The sequence below is a fragment of the Haliaeetus albicilla genome, chromosome 10, assembly GCF_947461875.1.
Source record: "Haliaeetus albicilla chromosome 10, bHalAlb1.1, whole genome shotgun sequence".
Lineage (NCBI taxonomy): Eukaryota > Metazoa > Chordata > Aves > Accipitriformes > Accipitridae > Haliaeetus > Haliaeetus albicilla.
Window position 1 is genome coordinate 20,628,253 of NC_091492.1, and position 20,828 is coordinate 20,649,080.

The 20,828-nt window shown below is 38.5% G+C and overlaps 1 protein-coding gene across 1 annotated transcript in view; it reads right to left on the reverse strand.

Annotated features, from left to right (window-relative positions):
* The window catches only part of SLC7A6 (solute carrier family 7 member 6), a 33,026-nt gene extending 16,045 nt beyond the window's left edge, over positions 1–16,981 (reverse strand). Inside the window, exons 1-5 of the mRNA XM_069793721.1 lie at positions 16,898–16,981; positions 10,008–10,580; positions 6,595–6,720; positions 4,635–4,779; positions 1,970–2,093 (exon numbers count right to left, since the gene is read on the reverse strand). Coding sequence (XP_069649822.1) covers positions 1,970–2,093; positions 4,635–4,779; positions 6,595–6,720; positions 10,008–10,539 — 927 coding nt within the window. The 5' untranslated portion in view covers positions 10,540–10,580; positions 16,898–16,981. The remainder of the gene's footprint in view (positions 1–1,969; positions 2,094–4,634; positions 4,780–6,594; positions 6,721–10,007; positions 10,581–16,897) is intronic.
* Between the last annotated feature and the right edge of the window lie 3,847 nt (positions 16,982–20,828).

Below are 20,828 nucleotides of genomic sequence, written 5' to 3' on the forward strand. Positions count from 1 at the left end.
ATTAAGGTCTTGATTCCTAAGTCTTTCTTTTTTCTCTTCCACGTCTGGATGCATTCTATACTAGAGAAGACGACCTGATCTGTCCAGTTCTGAGTATTACAGTTTCACATAAAATTACACAGCACGTGTATAGTATATACACACCAAAAAAACCCAAATATATACTCACTTTTGGTCAAGAACAATGTCAAAGAACAATTAAATGAAGTGTATATAAAATGATAAAAACTTGGGCCTGGGTTTCACAAGTGTAGTAAGGTTCAGGCATCCGTCATCCCTCTTTTATCTGGCCTCCGATTGCTGCTGCAGTGCTACCACTTCCTGTGTACAGCAACACAGATTGGACAGGCCCACAGTGAATCACTCCCCCAGTCTCCCAGGGTGGATCAGTTTTCCTGATCCCATTCACCAAATGGCTGCATAAACCCCTCTGATGACTAAGGGCAGGAACAGTAGAGTAGGCACAGAATACTCTTAGAGGATAGGCTGGATTGGAGAATTTCATTGCTGTCAAAGAAGTGTATTTTCCAAGTCTTTGTTAGAAAAAAAAACAATAGCGTGCTGCTTTACAGAGGTCAGGACAGACAGTGGACTGTGTATTGGCTTTTAGTTTTGTCTGTATTACTTAATTATAGACAAGAATTAAAAATTCCATTATCAGTCACTGGAAGGTACTTTATATGGGATACTATAGCCTACAACAGAAACAAATAGTCCTGGAGGTTTTATTACCCCTTAGCTTATTCAAAATGAAATATTTTCTGCCAATTTTTGTTTTGTTTCATTCTGAAGTGTTTTACCAAATGTTTCTCAATATATTTTATGACAGTTTTGTATTTTCATACTCCAGCTAAAATGAGGCAAAGAATTAAAGTTTATTTTCAATACATTTTGAAATAAACATCTGCATAATTACATTTGAAATAACAAGTTACAGCTCACATTTACCATAAACTATTTTGAAAGCTTACACTAATCAAGTTTGAAAGAAAGTCAAGTAAGTGCTTTTGCAGAATCATCTGCCTAAATACCCAAAACAAGAGTTTGCTGATTTGTTAAGCTAGTTTTCAATCATAGTAATTGGGAACAGAGTGAATACGTCCTTCATTTTGATGTATTTAAAACTCTCTGCCCATTGTTTAACTACTTAAATTTTAGAAGCCAGTTGCGAATCTAAAAGGGAGGAAAGCTATTTCTTTTCCTCCAATTTAAATAACCAAAAAGAAGATTAAATTTTCCAAGTCTCAATTCTAAAGGACATAGTAACCAGTACTATCCAATTAATTCACTAGCTAGAGGGCAAAAAAAACCCTTCACTATTGTTGAATGATTAGCTTTAAGTATAAAACATGATTTGACCAGCTTTTACTTTAAGACGCTTATATATTTTAATTGGATTCAAACTTCCATCCATATACAAAAATAATGAATTTCAATATATTAAAAGTTGTTGGAATTAATACAATATTGGAAAGACAGTGATTTATGTTATTAAAAAGGAGATACAAAGCTAAACTTTGTCATAGCTGAGCTGTGATATATCCATTTACAGATTTGCATTGCACCAATTATTAGCTCAACAGAATGTAGCTCCGTCCAACACTGTTCTGCATACTGCTCCAGCTTTCTAAATACTGCAGCATAAAGGAGCAGAGAAGACAACTACATACTAATAAGTCTAATTTACAATCAGCTGAAAGTGCACAAGTCTAATTAGTGTCTTTGCAAAATACATTACACGATGCATCTGTGCTTGTTTTAATAAATCTGATACTATTATTATATGTGATTTCATTAACTGCTTTTCTATTTAAGATTAAATTACTCATGATGAGTTGTTCTGTCCTCCTGTATTCAGTGAAGTACTCTAATAAACTAGGGATTTTTCCTGTTTTGTTACTCAAAATGAAATGCATCCCTAAAAGGTGAAAAGTGAATAATATAGCAAAATACCACATGGCCAACTTACCACTGCCACAGCATCACTAGAAAGAACGGCTTCAACATCCAGCACTGTATAGTAAGCTATATTGGTCATAATATAGATAACAGTCACAATTGGCATAGACACTGCAATAGCCAGTGGCAAGTTCCTGTAAGACAAAAAAAAAAAAAAAACTAAAACCCACAACCCAGGGGAAAAAAAAAATCCATTAATAACAGAATAAACTTATATTTGCATGCTTTACCTTAAAGATAAAATGTATGAGGATGGAATAAAGATTTCAAAACAAGTATCTCTGGAAGAGGTTAGTTTCTTTTAAAACTAGAAATTCTAATATAGAACACTGGAAAAAAACCCAGATTTTTTGCAATCACTTAAAACCTAAATTATGTGTAAAAAGGGATTCTATGCAACTGCTTTTCAAGTACCCTAACTTCATGGTTTCCAGATCCGTAAAAACAGCCTTCAAATTTACACGCTTTAAATTATTTCCTACTGGCCATGTTAATTACCACAACTAGAACCCAAAGGAGCAGAGCTCTGAGTCACTGCAGTCATTCTCCCTGGGGAATGCTGCTGCTCTTCTAGCACCTACTTCTAGAACTGATGCAGGGAGATCCACTAAACTGAACCACACTGATCTTCTCATTTGCACTCATCACTGCAGAGAACAAACTAACTGGGCTGTATAACTGCAGAAAGTACAGACACAGAGGGCAGATCCAAAATTGCTACACAGCTGTGAATCTTGGGATGTGGTGGATCTTACTAGCAAACATATGTCTAGAAAGTAATACAAAACAAGTCTAGAGTAACATGAAAACACTGCAAACCTCTAGATGTAAACAGGTAAGATTTAATTTAAAGCTGAGAGAAATTCACAGCCCTGAGTCTGCAGCTCCACAGGCAGAAACTCTGCAAAGCAGAAGCAGAAGCAAACTTTCAGTTTTAGGCTTTGGCTTTTCTCAGCCTTATTCTCTCCCCAAAGCTTGCAGGGATATTCAAATGTCTCAAAAGGGAAAGCAGAACTGAGAGTGTTACTCTCGCATTTGCCCAGTTTGAAATCAAACATGACATGGTGACATGGATGAGCATTTGCCATGAACGCGGTTTTCAATAACAACAACAAAAAACCAACAAAAACTCAACAAAGCAGAAAAATGAAATGCACTTAGGAAGTTTCCTCAAAAATTTCCTGAGGCCCAGAACTCCAGCTGGCTCTGTCTGATGTTGTGGAAGCAAAGAAACAAACACACACCACAACCCCCCACATAAATCAGTAAATTAGTAACTGGGAGTTCTGACTCTGCTTCCAGGTTGCACACTCACAGTAAGACACCTGTGAACCTCAGTGCAGAGAAGAAACAGAATTAGAAAACCACTTAGAAATTAATTCAGAAATGTTATGTAATGTAGCAAAAAGCTGAAATGGCATTTTAAGGACTTTGCATCACCCAAGATTAAAGCCAAGGGACTATTTCAAATTTAACTTGTGGATTGCAACTATTCACTGGACAAGCATGAGGGCACTATGAACCAAGTGACTATGAAAAATATGTAATTCTTGGAGTAATTTTATATAAGTCTAAACTACCTCATTATTCCCAAGAACTGTCAATGTAGAAAGCTGAAATCTGAAGTCCACTTTATCAGCTACAATTGTTACCAAGAACGAAGCTTGTATTAGGCACTGATGCCTACAAATAGCAATAGAAATTTTCATCAGCTAACTATCCTGTAAAAAAACCTATTTTTCAAAACAATACATCTAATAGAAGAGTTATCCAACTGATAACACAGAACAATACACTAACTTGAAAAGGATGAAAAGGCATTGCAACAGCACTCAGAAAGGGGAGCTCTTTCAGTGGAAAAAAAACAATTTGAAGGACCAAATGACTGATGCAAACACAAAACATATATCTCTTCTGAATACGTATAACAAATCTTTGCAAGACAATTTAAGGAAACACTGTCAACCTGAAATTCAGTCTGACTAAAAATAGCTATATTTGGAGTTAAAATTCTTATCTGCTATTTTACCTTTTTAATAGGTAACTTTCCTGGTTAAATAAATGCACAGCATAGAACTCAGGGGTAACAACAAACTGCAAAGTCAAAATCAGTTGGGAGAACTGAAGAAAAATCTCTCTTCCATTCTTTATCTTTTGGTTGTAACAATCTGAGCTGTCGCTTATAATAGGAAGTAAAAATGATCAAATGGGATTCTATTTTTAACATAAAGGTATCTGCTTACAGACTCACAACTGAACAAGATTATTCAGTCACACTTTTAGAGCATAAATTCATGGAAAAGGTAACATTCTTAAATAAGAAATCAGAATTATTGCACAGATAAACATAGCACAGACTATACTTTGTTTCACTGCAATATTAACACCTATTGCAATAAACAGTAGCAACATCTTGAACTGAAAGCTTATCAAGCCCTGAATACAGCATCCTGCAATCATCTAGACTTATCTTTTTTTTCTCTTTTTTTTTTTCCTTTTAATTTTTAATGGAGTTAAAAACTAGTAAATCTTTGAGTGTGGCTGTTCACAGCCTTACCATCTAAGTGCAGAGCAGTTCTACTCATTTCAGTATAAGCTCAGAACTCGTTAGTGAAAGACAGCCACAAACAAGCAATTTGGGAAATACCCAGGTTTAGAAAGCTCAAATCGTTTACCTTTCCGGGTTTTTGATCTCTTCTGTTACAAAATTGAGTGTATCCCAACCAGAGTAAGAGAACAAGGCAGAATAGAGTGCGAGGGAAATGTCTCCGATATCAAAAGAGGATCCCTCAAAAGAGTTCTCAAAGTGTGATGAATGTCCTGCGTGTGAAAGAGATGCTATGAAGTATAGGGTAATAAAGTACAGCAAGTAATTTTTTTCAATGTGGCACACAAATACAAAAAACCTCACAAACCCTAATTCCTTCAAAGGCGCTTATTAAGCCCTTTTGCCAATTCTACTCTGTGATTCAGCCATGAAAATAAACATAGCATTTAAACTACTAAAAATTATGCTCTGTGGATGATACTGTTCTATAATTAAACACCTAGTTTGTCCACAATGGTACAAAAAGTTCAGGAACATTAAGCTCAGACTAAGCTACAAACAACTGTCAATGACAGTACTCAGGCTAAGGGTATTTTTTATAACATACATATTTATAAAATAATCCACTCTATATCTTTTTAAATTTTCAATCATTTCGCCCATACAGAAAACAAAGATTCAGTCTATTTAGATAACTACGACAAAAAAAAACCCCAAAACCTAAATGGATGTTTTAAGTCTTAGCTATTAAAAATAGAAAACTGAGAATAATTAACAGAACATAAAATATTATTGTTACTTGAGATAAAATTTTCCCAAGCTAAGAGAAAAAGCATATTTTTTTTGTGCAAACTTTTGCCATCTTTTGACTTGAAGCCAATGAAGACAAGCTCATCAATACGTTTTATATATTCAGACTATTTTGCATATACAGACACACACAAAAACACACTGAATACAGAAAGGTGAGTTACTATGTAACTCCAAAACATGCCCTGTACTATGCATCGTGAAACATTTAGACTTCATCAAAACTGGCCAGGCAAATATTTGAGGCCTCTAAAATGCCTTCACTTACTTCTCTTCCCTACTTTTTATCCTAATCAGACATTACTATTCCCTTGGCACAGACATAGGCAGAATAACTACTGAGAAATTGAGAAGGGAAACAAATGTCAAGGAAGTTAGTAGTGAACAAGCTCAGTATCTACAGAACAAGGGATGGGCAGATGTGCTAAGGATTAAATACTCTAGCAAGGTGCTCACATATGCATATTCTCGCTCCATTCACAATAATTACCTTGCTCATGGACTTTCAACAATAACCGGTTGGAGCAAAGGACACAAATTGTCAGATTGCCAAGGAAAGACCTTTAAGGCAGCTTTGAAAGCAGGGTAATTTTTTTTAAGCTAACACACTAATAAATTCTCCCAAAAGGAAAGGCTAAGAACAAAACTAAGTTCAGAATTCTTCTAACTTGAAGGTACAAGGCCCAACACACACACAAATTAAAAAAAACCCAAAACACACATAAATCCAAAACCCCAGCAACTTTCTAATTCTCAACAGCTATAACAGTACTCAGGATTTGAGCAAAAAAAGAGCTACTGTTTCACAAATCTACTTACATGTTCTTACAAATCTATTTTTGCTTTAAGTTCAGTCACTTCCAGACTTGCACAAAATTCATTTTGTAAAAATATTATTCAGTTGATCTCACTGTAAAGTAGTATGCTCCTTACAGAAATTTACAGCTTCCTCTACTCCCATCGTATTTTGCTAGCTCTGTATTTTGCTGTTTTCATTTCCTTTATTATTCCATACTGCAGGCTGTAAATTGCTCAACATTGCTGAGCAATCAGTTACCTTCTTTCACACAGTTCAAAGTCAACTGAGATAGGATAGCTTCTCATGATATAATATCATGATAATGTCTAACATTGGTATTATTGGTGTTTTCAAAGTGGCTATATTATGCCTGTACTGAGGCATTTGATAACACATACAGAGGTATTTTACAGTCTTTAAAGCAGTTACTCAGTTTAACTGATAAATACAAACCTTTGCTTTAATTTTGTAAGCTTACCCTGGCATATTTTAACAAGTCCGGTTACGATGATGACAATAAGAGCAGTAACTTTAGCATAAGTAAATATATCCTGCACCCGTGTTCCCCATTTAACGTAGGCACAATTTATAAATGTTAGAAGACCTGGGGGGAGGGGAAGTGGGGAGAAGAAAAAAGAAAAATTAAAATACTATTTGAACAATACTCAGTTTAACTAATTTTTCAAAGATTTTAAATTACAATCTAAATATGCACTTACCTGTTACACTTAGGTTAAACTAAGCAAAATATACTGATACTGAAAACACACTGGTTGCAACAAAACAGTAGAAAACAGATGTTCTAAACACTCTGTTTCAAAAGATGGAAGGAAAGACCTTCACCTTCTCTGATTACATGCCCATTTTCCTAACACTACCTCTCATCAGCTGCATTCTGCAACTATCCTGAAAGTAAAGAAACCATTACATGAAATAATTCATTTCAATGTATCAATATTGTTATGATAAATGAAAGATTATCTAGAAATTCCTTTAGGTAAACATATTAAAATAGTTTTTGAAAAGTTTTTTTATCCTTCCTTGTTAGGCTGAGGATGAGTTCAACATCCATGGAGTACTTGCAATACTGAATATGGTCACAAGTGATTCAATACTCTTTTCCAGTTGTATTAAACTGTATTACTAAGAGAGGTTAGAACAGATCTGACCAAATAACATGCTTTACAGCTAATGCAACATTAATCTGGATTTTAAAGAACTGGTAGTAAGTAATGAGTATTCCGAGTATATTTCTCTGTCTATCCCAAAATAAATTAGTATCAGACCTATGTCACAAGATTGTAACGGAACTTGAAATGAGACTTTCAGATTTCACAAGTACATAGCACAGTTACCAAATAGAAAAGTAATAATTTTAAAAAGATAACAAAAGAAAGGTAAGGATCTCAAAAGCATGGCACTAGTATACAAGACAGTCTGGCCAAGTGGAATAGCTGAATAAGACTCCACTGAGCTTGGCAAGATGAGGGGAAAAAAAAACCAGTTGTATCAAATTTCAAAAGTCAGGACTGCTGGCAGCTCCTGAAGAGCCCTCAGGAAAAAAACAACTCTGCTTGGTCTCTGCTCTTCAGTACTAATGATCAGTATTATCTATGGAGTATTTGCTCACAGGGTTTATTTCGGCCATTAATTTTTTACTTTTTTTAAGCAACTTTCATTGGGAGTAATTATTATTAACTCCTTATTTTAGTGAGTTAGGGCTTGGTCTGTACTTCAGATGAAATGCTAGTCTGTCTCTGCTATCTTAAAAGAAAAAAAAAAAGAAAGCTAAGAATCTGAATAAGCCATATCCCCTCCCTCTCTCTCACTAAAATTACTCTCTCATGTTTTCTTCAACTTAATTATCATTAACCTACTTAAAGTTCCTGAGAACTGTCAAGTTTAATTCTGTAGCACCAGATGCCACCTCTATTTGCCAAAATGATTGACAAGTAATGCTGTGTAACACTAGGAGTGATTTCACACTAGATCTAGTATTGTTATTACTACAGTTACAAAAAAAAAAAAAAAAAAAAAGAACAAAAAGAAACTCTCCAACAAACCCACCCATTCTCACATACAATCTCTTACCTAACCAATGTTCAGACTTCCACTCCCAGCAACTTCATTAATGAAGTATTAATTGTATCCAGCGCTAAGGACTGGACACACATCAGCCCTGCCAGGCCAGGGAGAAGTGTAGGCTTTAACAGGACCAGCTATATTAAGTTGTAGAGTAGGGGTGAGAGTCTCAGCACTGACCCCTAGAGCAGGGTAGAACAACCATTTAAACCATAAAATGGACCATTAAAGTAAGTTGTTCCACCTACATGAGAGTGATCTTGCTGTCACATGTCTCCACTAAAGAAAAAGGTGCTAAATCCTCTCTCTTAGCAGCAAGTGTAGAAGGCATCACGTTGTCTTTCTATATCCACTATATAATTGTTTTAATTTAATCACTTTGTCTTAATTTCTTGCTTTTTGACAAACTGCTTTTTAGAAGGGCTAACTCCCCTCAAATGTGAGATACCTTACATGGAAGAGCAGATTCCCCCACACTCCTGAACCTGTGCCAGGATACCTTGGGACAGTATCTGTTTAAGGAATGTGAACGTGACATTACATGTTCTTCATTTCTTTCCTGAAGTTGTCATAATGAAGTGTGGACATACATTTGGAAGGGAGGAGGGAGACAGAGGGAACAGAACTGAGTAAGCTGACAGATTTTTTGGAAGAAGTCTGTGATTATTCTTCGCACTACCTGGACCTGAACCAGCACATTAGTGCTTTTCCAACAGTAACAAATTAACTTACAAAAATGGAAAGAGAAGCTATAATGTTCACAGCTAGTTAGAGGTCAAATATTTGAAGCACACACTGCTGCTCTCTCTCTTTCCCCTCTTATAGTCCTGCATAGACAACTGTAATAAGGAACATTAGAGCTATTTCAACAGATTCCCTGTTGCCTCAAAAAGGAACCAGCTAGGAGCCGCACATCTCCTCCCTGTAGCATATTGTTGGCAGTAAAAAAACCCAAGTTCCGTATTAGCTTTATGATAAAAGCATCATGTCAATAGGGATGGCAGGCTCCACAGCACATGGCGACTGATCAGTACATGATGAAGGACATGACATGACAGACTTTCTGGAATACATTTTTCACTGTTTACAGTAAATGTAAAATATGCATATAAACACTTTCAGTAGGAAATACCTAAAACTAAATAAGACACACACAGTACAGTCATACAGTTTCATTCTCTTGATATAGCAGAACAGTCCTGATTTGAAGCACGTGGACAGTTGTTCTTCTATGTTGACTAACAGAGCTGGCTATCTGATTAAAAACATTTCAATGCTTTATGTGCATACAAAATTTCCACTTTTCAAAACAGCTTTACAACAGGTACTGTTGTACTGATATTACAGGTAATCACAAGCATAAAGAATAATCTTGAATGAATGACCTTTTGAAACCCTACCAGAGTAATTACTTAAGTATGTCCACATTGAGAAGCTATTTTAAAATAAATTACACCAGAATTTATAGCATAAGAGCTATTCTGCAACAACTCTTAGACCACACCAAAAGTATCTTGAGGTTTCATTTAATATACCTCTCTGCAGGAAAACAAACTTTTTCCCCATTTTTGCCATGTAAGTAAACTTGGAAGAGTTAAATACCTTGTTCTGCTTCTGAATGAGAAAATGGTAATTCACTGGCTGAATACCTGTGAGTTATTCATGTGCTGGAAATTGTTCTTTTCCCCACTGTGACTCAAACCATTGCAGATTCAGCATGCAACAACTCTGGGACTTGATAGGATTTGTTTTAATAAAACTTAATCCTGGATAAAAAAATTAGCATAGAAAATTTCAAGAAATACTTACATTCACAAGCAGCTGCTATGAGACGGCAAGCCAAATATGGAGGATCACAAGAAGGGAAGAAAGGTTGAACTATATAGTTAGCAAAGGTGATAGCGATAATCGCCTGACTAGTTGGCTCAACAATTAGGAGTGAGGTCCACAAACGAATAAAAGCAATGAAGCTCCCAAAAGACTCCAAGATATACGCGTAGCTGGCTCCTGACTTTGTAATAGTGGTTCCAAGTTCAGCGTAGCAGAGAGCTCCAAAGACTGAAAAAATCCCTCCGATCGCCCAAATTATTAGAGACAATCCATAAGATTTGCTGTAGATGAGAACTCCTTTGGGAGAGACAAAGATACCTGAACCAATCATGTTGCCTACTATAAGGCTTATCCCATTTATCAAAGATATTTCTTTCTTCAGTTGCATTGTATTTTGGTTTCCATCCTGCATTTCACAGCTGTCACTTGGATCTGTCCTGTCTGATTTACTGACGGGGCTGTATTCAGCCAGTGAACTATGTGACTTCGTACAATCTGTCCTTTCTCCCATTGTGGAAAGACTCTGAATTCTCCAAGACTCCAAATCACAATCTAAAACAAAATATAGACACCTGAAATCATTACAAAATTTTTTATCCCGGGATTTTCTTGCCAAATATTCTTTTCACCTTTTCACCCTATGATTTACATATGTAAATGGAGAAATCCCTTTTTGTTACTTCTTATGTTTCCTTACACAAAGGTAAATCCATGCATAGTTAAAATAAACTAAAAAAACAACATACACAGAGCAAGAGACAAATTCCATTATAACTTAAGCTAAGAAAGGAACTTCTACCTTTATGAAAACAAACCAAAACAAAAACGTAGGAAGGACAGAATTGAGGGATTCCAGTGTTGAAAAGGAAGAAAGAACAGATAGAAGCAAAGTGAGGTGATACAGAAAAGCAAGCATAGGAAGACCAAGCTGGAAGTTCTAAGCATGAACATAAGATTTATTTCAGTACTAAAAAAATCAATCAATTTATTGGACTTAACACATGTAAGTTATAAGTGATATAAGTGGTCTAGTAACAGGGTTGCACATTTTATTAACACAGCATGGGCTCTTGCCTAGGGTTAATATGAAGAGATACTTACTCCAGAATCCCCTTGATCCAACTCTTGACTTTTAACTGATACTACAGTTCACTCCCTCCCTCCTCCACAAAACCGGTCCCAGTTCCCACTGCCTCATTTCTTGGAGTTACCTCAGAGAGTAGGCTGTACGTGAAAAAACCCACAGTACTTTCAATCCAAATTATTCCATTAGCAACTGTATTTAACAGTACCTAAGAACACAGAAATGAAATAAACATTTTCCTCTGCTTCAGAATTGACCATTTGGAAAAGAATCACCTTCTTCTCAAACCTCCGGGAAATTCTCCCATGCCTTCCAAAAGCAAGTTACTGCTAAAAAAATTTATCAGCACATGAATATACTGGTAATTAGCAGTAATTCTAAATAAGGCCCATTTTATATAAGTTCAAGAAAGAAATATTCTATTCAAGGAACAGTCTTGTATGGAAACCAGCTTAAATTGCAAATGTACCTTTGATTACTAGTTTATCAATCAGCTGCACAAAGAATAGGCCCTACATAATTACCAGAATGTACTACCATTCATTTGCCCTGCCCCTCATTAAACCCTCTGTGTACACTTCAGGCATTTACTATAGAACAGAAAAATTAAAAAGTCTGGGTCAATTAGAATAAAGCAGCTGATCTAGCGGGGGGGGGGAATTCTGTGCTTCTTTGGGGTAACGCTAATTTTACAAAAGGTTTTGTTATTCCAACAGTAAACTTGTCAACTAAGAGAACAAAAACCCTGAGTATGGGGATTTTGCAAGGTCAGTATGCAATCACCCAAACTACATATGTATCTATGCATCTAGTGACATACAAACATACAAGGTTTTGCTCATGCAGTTAGAGGTACAGCTTTCTGGAGGGAAAACTTAATACTCATACTCTTCCTTTATTATAAAGCCAACACCTGTATACTACAGTACAGAAATCCTGACGTGACATCCCTGAACTAGAATAGTTTTAAATATGTAAAAATGATAAAGAATATTTTCAATCAATAAAAAAGTAGATTCTACTGAAATGGAGTACAAACCATTTACTGAAACACATTACATCATTCATCTCCAACTCATGAAATCTTCTGGCTTTTTTCACGTTAAAATAGAGACTATGTTATTTTAAATCATGCAAAAAGAAATCAGCTATCTGTTTAGTCGGATGCCTTCTGATTAATTTTCCCATCAATATTTCAAAGAAATACTTTAAAGATGGTTAATTACTAAATATATATTTTATCATTTATACATGAGTCAACATCTTATCTAGTGTCACACATACATTACAAGCCATCAAATTTCACACTTTTAATTAGACTAAAAATTTTTAACCTTCCAGAAAATAAACTCTGCTATTTCAGAACTTAAAAGCTGGAGTGTTATAACGAGGCATCTCCCAACAAAATTAAACTCATTAGGAGAGAGGGATCCATACAGTCTCTACAGGTGAGTGTGCCCAAAATGGCAAAGGAAAACAAAAGTAAATTAATCTCACCAGTTGTTACCAGTTCTCCTTGTTATTTACTCTTCCATCTATTTTGTGCCAAATTCGTTTCCAACCACATACTAGCTGATTTTCTGTTATTGGTGTAATAGAGCTAAGTGTTCAAAAAGACATGTGGCCTATGAGCTTGTAAGATTATTTGGTTTGCCTTACAAGAAAGTTCAGTTATTACTGTATAAATGAATATAAATTATTATAATAATCAATTGCAATTATGATGCAATCATCAGAAAGCATAAAAGTGTAAAACAGCAGGACAAATAATCAAAGTAGATGTCTTCATGACTAATCTGACCATAAGAAGTGCATTTAAAGAACACTTGTGACCCGTAAAAATAACATTCAACTCCAAATTTAGTCTTTTCATTTACTTTGACTTGGACAGTAGTTGCAAATCTATTTCAGAAGGCAAATCACTCTGAACAAATGTCAGTGGAAAAAATAAGAATACTACAGCTATTATTATGACATCTGACTGCCAGTTTGAAAATATTCCATGTTAATTCTCAGCCCTTCCAGCTAAAGGATAAAACTGAGTAATGTGTTAAGAATTGACTCATGGATATAAAACATCATTTTAGTGATAACTACACAGCTTTATGATTTCTTCCTGCACTTGTCCTAGTCATCATTCCCGTTTCTTCATGGAAAGTACGACTTGGTCAGAAGCATAAACATTACTTTGAATACTTGGGCATTTTGATGATTTGATTTGATTCAAATTAATTGAATCACTCAAATCAAATAAAATCTGATGTATTCATACACAGGCAGTTTTGCACTAAGAGTCACCGTGATTTACCTCATGGTCTGAAGTTCAGAAGTACATTTAATTACCTGTAACTACAGACCCTGTGACTGTTCAAATGCCTGCAGGTCAATTAGCAGCATGTGGCTGCAGTTCTATACAATTTTGTCACTGATGACCTTGACTGTTTCTTGCCCTACTCTACCCAGGAAAGAACAACCACAGTATCTCTCAACCTAGCTTGTTTTGTCCCCACAAACTCTTTCTCCCACTCTGAGTCTGCTTTTGTTATTCCCAACTTCAGGTATCTGCTGACAACTAGGATTTGTATGAAGCTGTGTGCAACAGCTCACTCAAGATTTGGCATTTCATTCTCTTCTCTATCCTTGTTTGTTTTGTATCCTTAAAGCCTTCAGGGCAGGAATTGCTTATTTCCCTAAGTCACGTGTCTTATTACACCACCTCTATGGCAGAAACATAACTATTGGCAGGTTTTTTCCTACAAGCAATTCACTTAATCTTAACTGAAACTAAACTCAGCAGCTTTGACCAACTAAAAAACAAAACCTACAAAGGAAGAGGGACAGCAGGGACTAGAGAAAACTGAAGCTACGTCAAAATTAGCAATATAGAGAAAAAAACACATGTATTATAATTCATGATTCTGTCACAAGACATTACTTCTGTGGAAAGAGAAGACAGGCTTGGAAGAGAAGAACCAGAGACAAATAGTATGTATTTTCTACCATACAACAGTCCTACAATACTGCAGCTAAAACCACTGTTGGAATGATCTCTAATGCTGCCAAAGTCTTGCCACAGGACTGCTATGGCTAATGCAGGCTTACGCCTTCACCCAAGCTAACACATGGATTTCCTCATTGCTCACCCTTGTGCAATACAAAGCCTTAAACGCTTTTTGTGCTGATCATGGCAGCTGTGAGGAATCTTTTTGCTGATATGCGTAAGATTTTTTTACTGAAATGACACTGCTGTTGATACAGAAATCTTTAATACAAAATCAGGACAGAGCGACCTGGAACTAGGATCTCTTCATTGTCTCACCAAAAATATATATTCTGATAAGGCCTATCAAACTTTGGCTGTGTACCCAAAGGAGCTAATGAAGGTTAATATGCAGTCAGCAAAGTACTAACACTGCATTACAGGGTGTCCCCCCTTCAAGAGGAGGGAAAGAGGAACCATCTGCCAAGATCCCCTCTCTCCCACTCAGCAGGGCAGCAGCTGACCTGTCATTTGTTCAATTTTGGGTGAAAGTGGGTTAATGACCAATGTGAAATACCAAACTGCTAAAAGCTTACTACCTTTTGCTATACTCTTGTACAATAACTGCTCATTAGCAAAGATTTATAGTGTTCTTGCCTCTGTCTTCCACAGTTGTCTTGATTGCATAAACCAGCTTTTGTTGTAACATAACTTTACATATATACTTAGACTATTCACATATACCAGCTGTAAAACTCCTATTTCTGAACACAATGATTGGCCCTTAGGGTAAGAGTCAAGATCGCCCTACACAGGCAAACAGCATGAAAGTCTTCAGGGAGTTAAGCACCAACAGAGCAAAGGCTGTTAAGTCCCAGAAATGCCTATTCCTTGCAATGTATATATTTAGGAACCTCATAGTCTGAACATTTAAGTGGGAAAGGCTTAGAGTTTGTCTAGTATGCATTTTTCTTGTTTCTGGAGAGAGAAGAATCACTTCCCTGCCATACATACAGTTAGCAGACAGGAAGCCCTTGCAACAAAAGCAATTCCCAATGTAAAGATCTAATCTGTTCAACCAACTCTTTTGTGCTCACATACGCAAACACAACTTTAAAACATCTTTAGTGTTATAAAAAACAACATAAACCTTTGATCGAATAGAATTGGTTGCAACATCCATTTTTTAAAAAAGGACAAGGTGTGTTTATCATGTAAAAAGGTATGAAAGAGAAGTTACTATGTCAATTATTCACTTGTTAGTGTATCAGTGATGGCAGTAAGCCCTGACTATACAGACCTGTGACACAGCTGAACAAGAGATGCTCAGCAAATACATATACTATCCTCATGTTCAGCCAAATCCTGAATAAGACTATGAACATTAAATGAGGGAAAGACCTATCATCAGCTCACAAACAGATATTCAGTTACAATGTCTCAGAAACTTTTCAAAATTTCCTGAAGTACCAATCCTAGGCAAATCCACCTAAGTCATATTAACCTAGATTTCAAACCAAGTAACTTCAAAGTTAGGGAACTGTGCTAGCTACAAGTGGAAAATAACATGCCACTATATCCTTCACACTTCTAATTTATTTTTATATTTCAAAGGGAAAAAACAGAAGCAAGCTCACAACAAGGGACTTTGTGGTAGACAGTCTTGATTTAGACAAAAGTGAGGCTGGGAGTGCATGAAGCAGCTGCAATGAGAGGAACATCTGGTGATATTTATACAACAAGCCCCAGGTAAAGACAAAAGGGACAACAATAGAGTTTGTTAAAACAATTTATCTTATCTTTTATGCTGGGGCACAGAAGTGGGAACCTCTCAAAAAGAGGAAAAGTAAGGTCAGAAGGCACACGCTTACCTACAAATCCATACCCATGTGCACTCTTAGCTGTAACTCAGTCACACCTAATCAGACTGCATTTCATACATGTCACTTAAAAAACCACATAATCAAAATCACTACCAAACACCAGTAAGCAAAGACATGCTCGCCTGAAGGCAGTACTAAACCCACTTCAGTTCCCTGCGATCGCTAGTGAACAGAGCAGTTAGATTACAGGCACCCACCACCAAAAAACATCCTGTTATAACCCGACCTGAGTACCAACCCTCATACCCGCCTGCTGCCAAATTAAATAAAACACGTGGCTCCAGAAAACCACCCTCAAGTCGGGATACGCACGACATGACGGGCTGTCGCCGGCGGGAACGGCGTGAGGAGACCGGCCGTCAGGCTCCCGCCGTCGCGCCGCAGGAGGGAGGATTTGGGGTCACTTCGCCCCTCGGTGGCCGCTCCTCCCTCCCCAGGCGGTGGTCACCCTGTCGTCCTTTATAAAATAAGCGAGGTTCAGACATATTTCGCGCCTCCTCGACAGCCCCCGGAGGGAAGCGGCTGCCCAGCCGCCTAGCGCTGGGCAGCCGCTTCCCTCCCGGGGCTGTCAGGGCTGAGACACCCGCAGGTGCTGCCACTGAGGCACCCATTTAAAAAAAAAACCCAACCAAATCCACGGCATTTGTCGCACTGCCACCCTGCACACCTGCAGCCGGCCCGGCTCGCCAACGCCGCCGGCCCCGGCTGCTGCAGGGGAGGCGACGGCGCGGAGACGCGCCGGAAACCTCCGCGCACGGCGCAGGCTGCGCCGCCGGCAGCCCCCTGCGCCGAGCCGGGCTCCTCGCCGCCCCGGCAGCCTCCCTCCGAGGTGGGAGGCAGACCGCGCCTCGCCGCGGTGCCGGTCGCCGGGGGCCCCGCCGGACTTCCCCGCCGGCTGCGGCGGCGCGGCCGCCCACGTTACCTCCGCTCCTGCCGGCCGCGCCGTTGCGTGTCGCGGGGATGCTCGCTCGTTGCCACACGACACGTGATGGCGGCCGCTCCGCCCCGCCCCACGGCCCCGGGCCCGCCGTCGCCTCCCCTCCCCTCCCCGGCAGGAAACGCCGCTGCCTCCCGCCTCGTCTGCCTGAGGGAGACGCCGCAGGGCCCGGCCTACCGCCCGACCTTGCCGGGTTTACCTCAGCCCCGCTGCGCCCTGTGGGGGAGGAGGGCGGCGAGCCCTCGCCCCTGCGCGGAATGGGCGATCTCCTCCCCCCCGTCGCCGGGCCGGTCACCATCCTTCCCCTTTTCCTCAGGCACAAAATGGAGAAGAGGCTTAGCGCTGACGGTGCGAAAACGGCGCCTTTTCCACCCCGGGCTCACTGGAGGAGCCGTGGGCCCGGGGCCTGCCCCCGGGGCTGCCTCAGGTGGAGGTGGGCCCAGCCCGCAGCCCGAGGTCCCCGTGGGGAGGTGGGGGCCGCGGGGACACAGAGCTCCTGTGAAACCCCGGGGGGATGACAAGGCACAAAGTTACACACACATGAGGTTGCTCAAAAACGAGGGGCCTAAGAGCGTCGAAGCCCTTAAATCTGGTGATACTTTGGGGTACGACTACTAGGTAGTAAGTGCCAGCCATAGCAGATATGGAAATAAAAAGGGAACCCCTCAAATACTACCGTTGGCGTGTTCCTGCCCTCAAGAGGGGCACAGCCACACCCAAAATTTGGGTCCAGTAAAATACATCTAATGGATCTCTCAAAATCGTGATTAAAAGCGCCCTGCGGTGTCTGAAAATAGGAGTGAGTAAGCAAGTTGCCATTTAGCAGATTTATCTGGGATAGCGTAAGGAAAGCTTTCTTCTTTGCCTTCCTCTACCAGGTTAATAGTTTTAGCATGTCTAAGCCAGTCAACTCCAGGCTACAGCCCCCTCTTAATGTTCTTTTACTGCCCTTTTTGCTGTTCACTGCTAGGCAAAGAGAAGGTCAGTGTCTGGAAAGACAATGGGGCTCTGGAGACATGATAGTCTTTCTCTCCCTCAAAACAATCTAATTATCCCTCCCATGGTCCGTGATTATTATCTATAGTCTCAAACAGATGAGTCAGAGGTGGATTTTTTCAATAGGATATACCAGGGTAAAAACCTTAGCGGCAAGTAAAAATTATAAGGCTGTAAAAGAACAGGGGAAGGCAAACTATGCACTGTTAGTACCCATAAATATGCCAGTAAATGTGATGGTGGAGCCCAGTTGTATTGCCATGAGGCTTACATTTCTAATTTCCATACTACTTCCTCTCTCAAAACTTGTTTGTTTTATCAAGGAGGGTTGTTTTTTTTTTTCCATCGTTGTCACAAGAGAAAATCAGCATACAAAGCAACTGCTGCCCTCCTCTGTATCTGCAGATATTCCTTACATTGTGTTTGGACAATGAATGAAGAAAGTATTTTTTTGTTAGAAGTTGGCTTTTTACATGCACATAGGGGAGAGAACTACATTAGACTTAATTTCTAAACTATACAGCACAATAGCAAAACAAACTGTCATTTGCAGGTCATAACCTGAAGGAGCCTGGTCATCTCAGCTCTTTAATTATCTTTGTTTCAACTCTGTTTGGCTTTTGTCGGGTTTAGGTCTTGTGCAAGTACATGTAGAGGTATCTACACTAAATCTATTACTGCCTAAAACTACTGACAATGTTGCAAAGCAGCAAACAAAACCAGTCTGCCTTCTTCGGGGAGCTTAACAGCCCTGATACATGACTTTGTTTTTAAGCCACTTAACAGAACTGATAGAAGACAAAAAAACGCAGAAGACGTCCCCGAAATATAACTCAAATTTCTACAATATGAAACTAATTGATTGTCGTTATAAAGGTAATATGAACCCAGAAAGCACTTATTAGATGGTAATAGTGTTTAGTTATTGTTACAAATATTGATAGTGCTCTGTTTTCTGTAATACTAACATGGCATCTTTCATGTAGACGGGTACTTGGAACAGTCGCCTGGCACGTTAATCAAGAAATGGATTGAGTGTGAATGTAAAAGATGCAGCTGATTTCAGTTGTTGCTAGACTGCCTTTTAAGCTCTCTCATAAATTGAATCTACTGGAGACAACATTCATTCCTCCAGAAAATGGACTCATAAAATGTGAGCTAATTATAAAATTGCCTTTAGGAACAAGAAATAGGTGAGAGCTGAAAAGACACAGGAAACAAATTATTAGGCATATGCTGGAAGTACAGAGGATGACATTTTATTTTAGAACCTTGAAAAAGATTTGCTGGAAAAAATGCCCATTTGGGGATTTCAAAATAGAAGTTCACCCTTTGAATTCTGAAAACTTACAATACTGTAGAGGTTGGTATGAGAGACCCAAATTAGGACATCATCGTAAGGCTAGACAATGCTTCTAAAGTGTTTGCAATTGACCAGAAGCAAATTTCAGAATAATCATCCAAATAAATGTTTTTGTCCATTTTGGCAAGGTTCATAACTTTATAAATTACTTCTTCAGTTTTACTATGGAAGCCAAATGTAAGTCTGGACTCCTTACTTTACTTCTTCTTGCTACAGATTACCTCTACAAACTGTATGCCTCATCACTGATCCTCCATAAATGGCCACTGGTAAGTTATGTTTATACAGGAGTGTGTATTCTCTAAGTGCTACCAGAGAAAACCTAAAAAAAGACTTTGTTTCCACTAGGGTTTTGTCTGGTACTAATTTAATCAAGTTAAGGTCACATCTCTTTTAGCCAGTGAGAACAAAGTCAAACTGAGTTTTTGCAAGTCTGTGAGTTTTGCCGTATCTGCTTTTTTTTTCTCTAATATTTCCACTTAAATACATCTTAGAAAATGTTCAACTCAAAAAACTTGAAGAATAAGCAGATTAAACACCCCTAAACAAACCAAAATTGAACTTGCATCAGACTAAAGGAATCCGAATCCACAGGATATTCATTAAATGGGTTTAGAACATGACAGAGCCAAGGTAAAAATTACTGTTAAATCTAAGTGAATCTGAAGCCCAACCATCAGCTTTGTGCTTGTTAGCAAGTTCATTCTGGTGTGCAGGGTGTGTTTAAGCATCCTTATTGCCTAAGTCCCCCAAGAATGTATTGCTCATGCACTTAATTCATGGAAGAGTGAGCATGTACTGAGCTCCTTAAAGGTCAGCATTGAAGGTGTATTGTGTATACATAAGTAGTACTCATTGGTACATGGAACTTACACTATTAACTATCATGGAGATGTTGCTTCCAGCCATGTGTTTCAGGGTTTATGTTGGTACCTTTTGAAATTTTACCATACAGAGTGAGTCTTAGGACCACTTTCATGCTTATTTTGAAGTGTACGTTCTATGAACACAGGAGTTATTTGTAGGGATCATAAAATGATCCGGGACAGTAAATCTGTGGCTTTAGCCAGATCGCAGCAAATGACAATTTTTATAAGTACTTAAAAGCAGAGATTCTTTTTAGTAGTTTTCAACCTTCATCATCTCAAATAACAGTGTCAACCATTGTACTCCGTAGTCTTTCAGGAGAGCAACAGAAACAGTTTAAAAATAAGCGTAAGTGCCTCAGTTTCATTTCTTTGGTTAAAGCTGAGTGACTTTGTTTACAAAAACAAAGTAGCTGATCCTTTGCCTCTTCTTTTTACCTTTCTGTTCCCATCATACAAACTTCTGCTGTAGATGGTTTAATCAGAGTAAGTATTACTTACAAATGAGAGTGACTACAAGCACGAAAATGGTAGGCAATTAAAAAAAAAAGTCTAAATTTAGGCTTCTAAATTTATCTTGCCCTGCTCCTAGCTGCATGTCTCCTCCTCCTCCACTGGCTTTCAGCACATGACTGGCTCTGGCACTTGCCTGGCCCCCTCTGTGAGGCAATTCTGCTCACTAAGCTGGCAG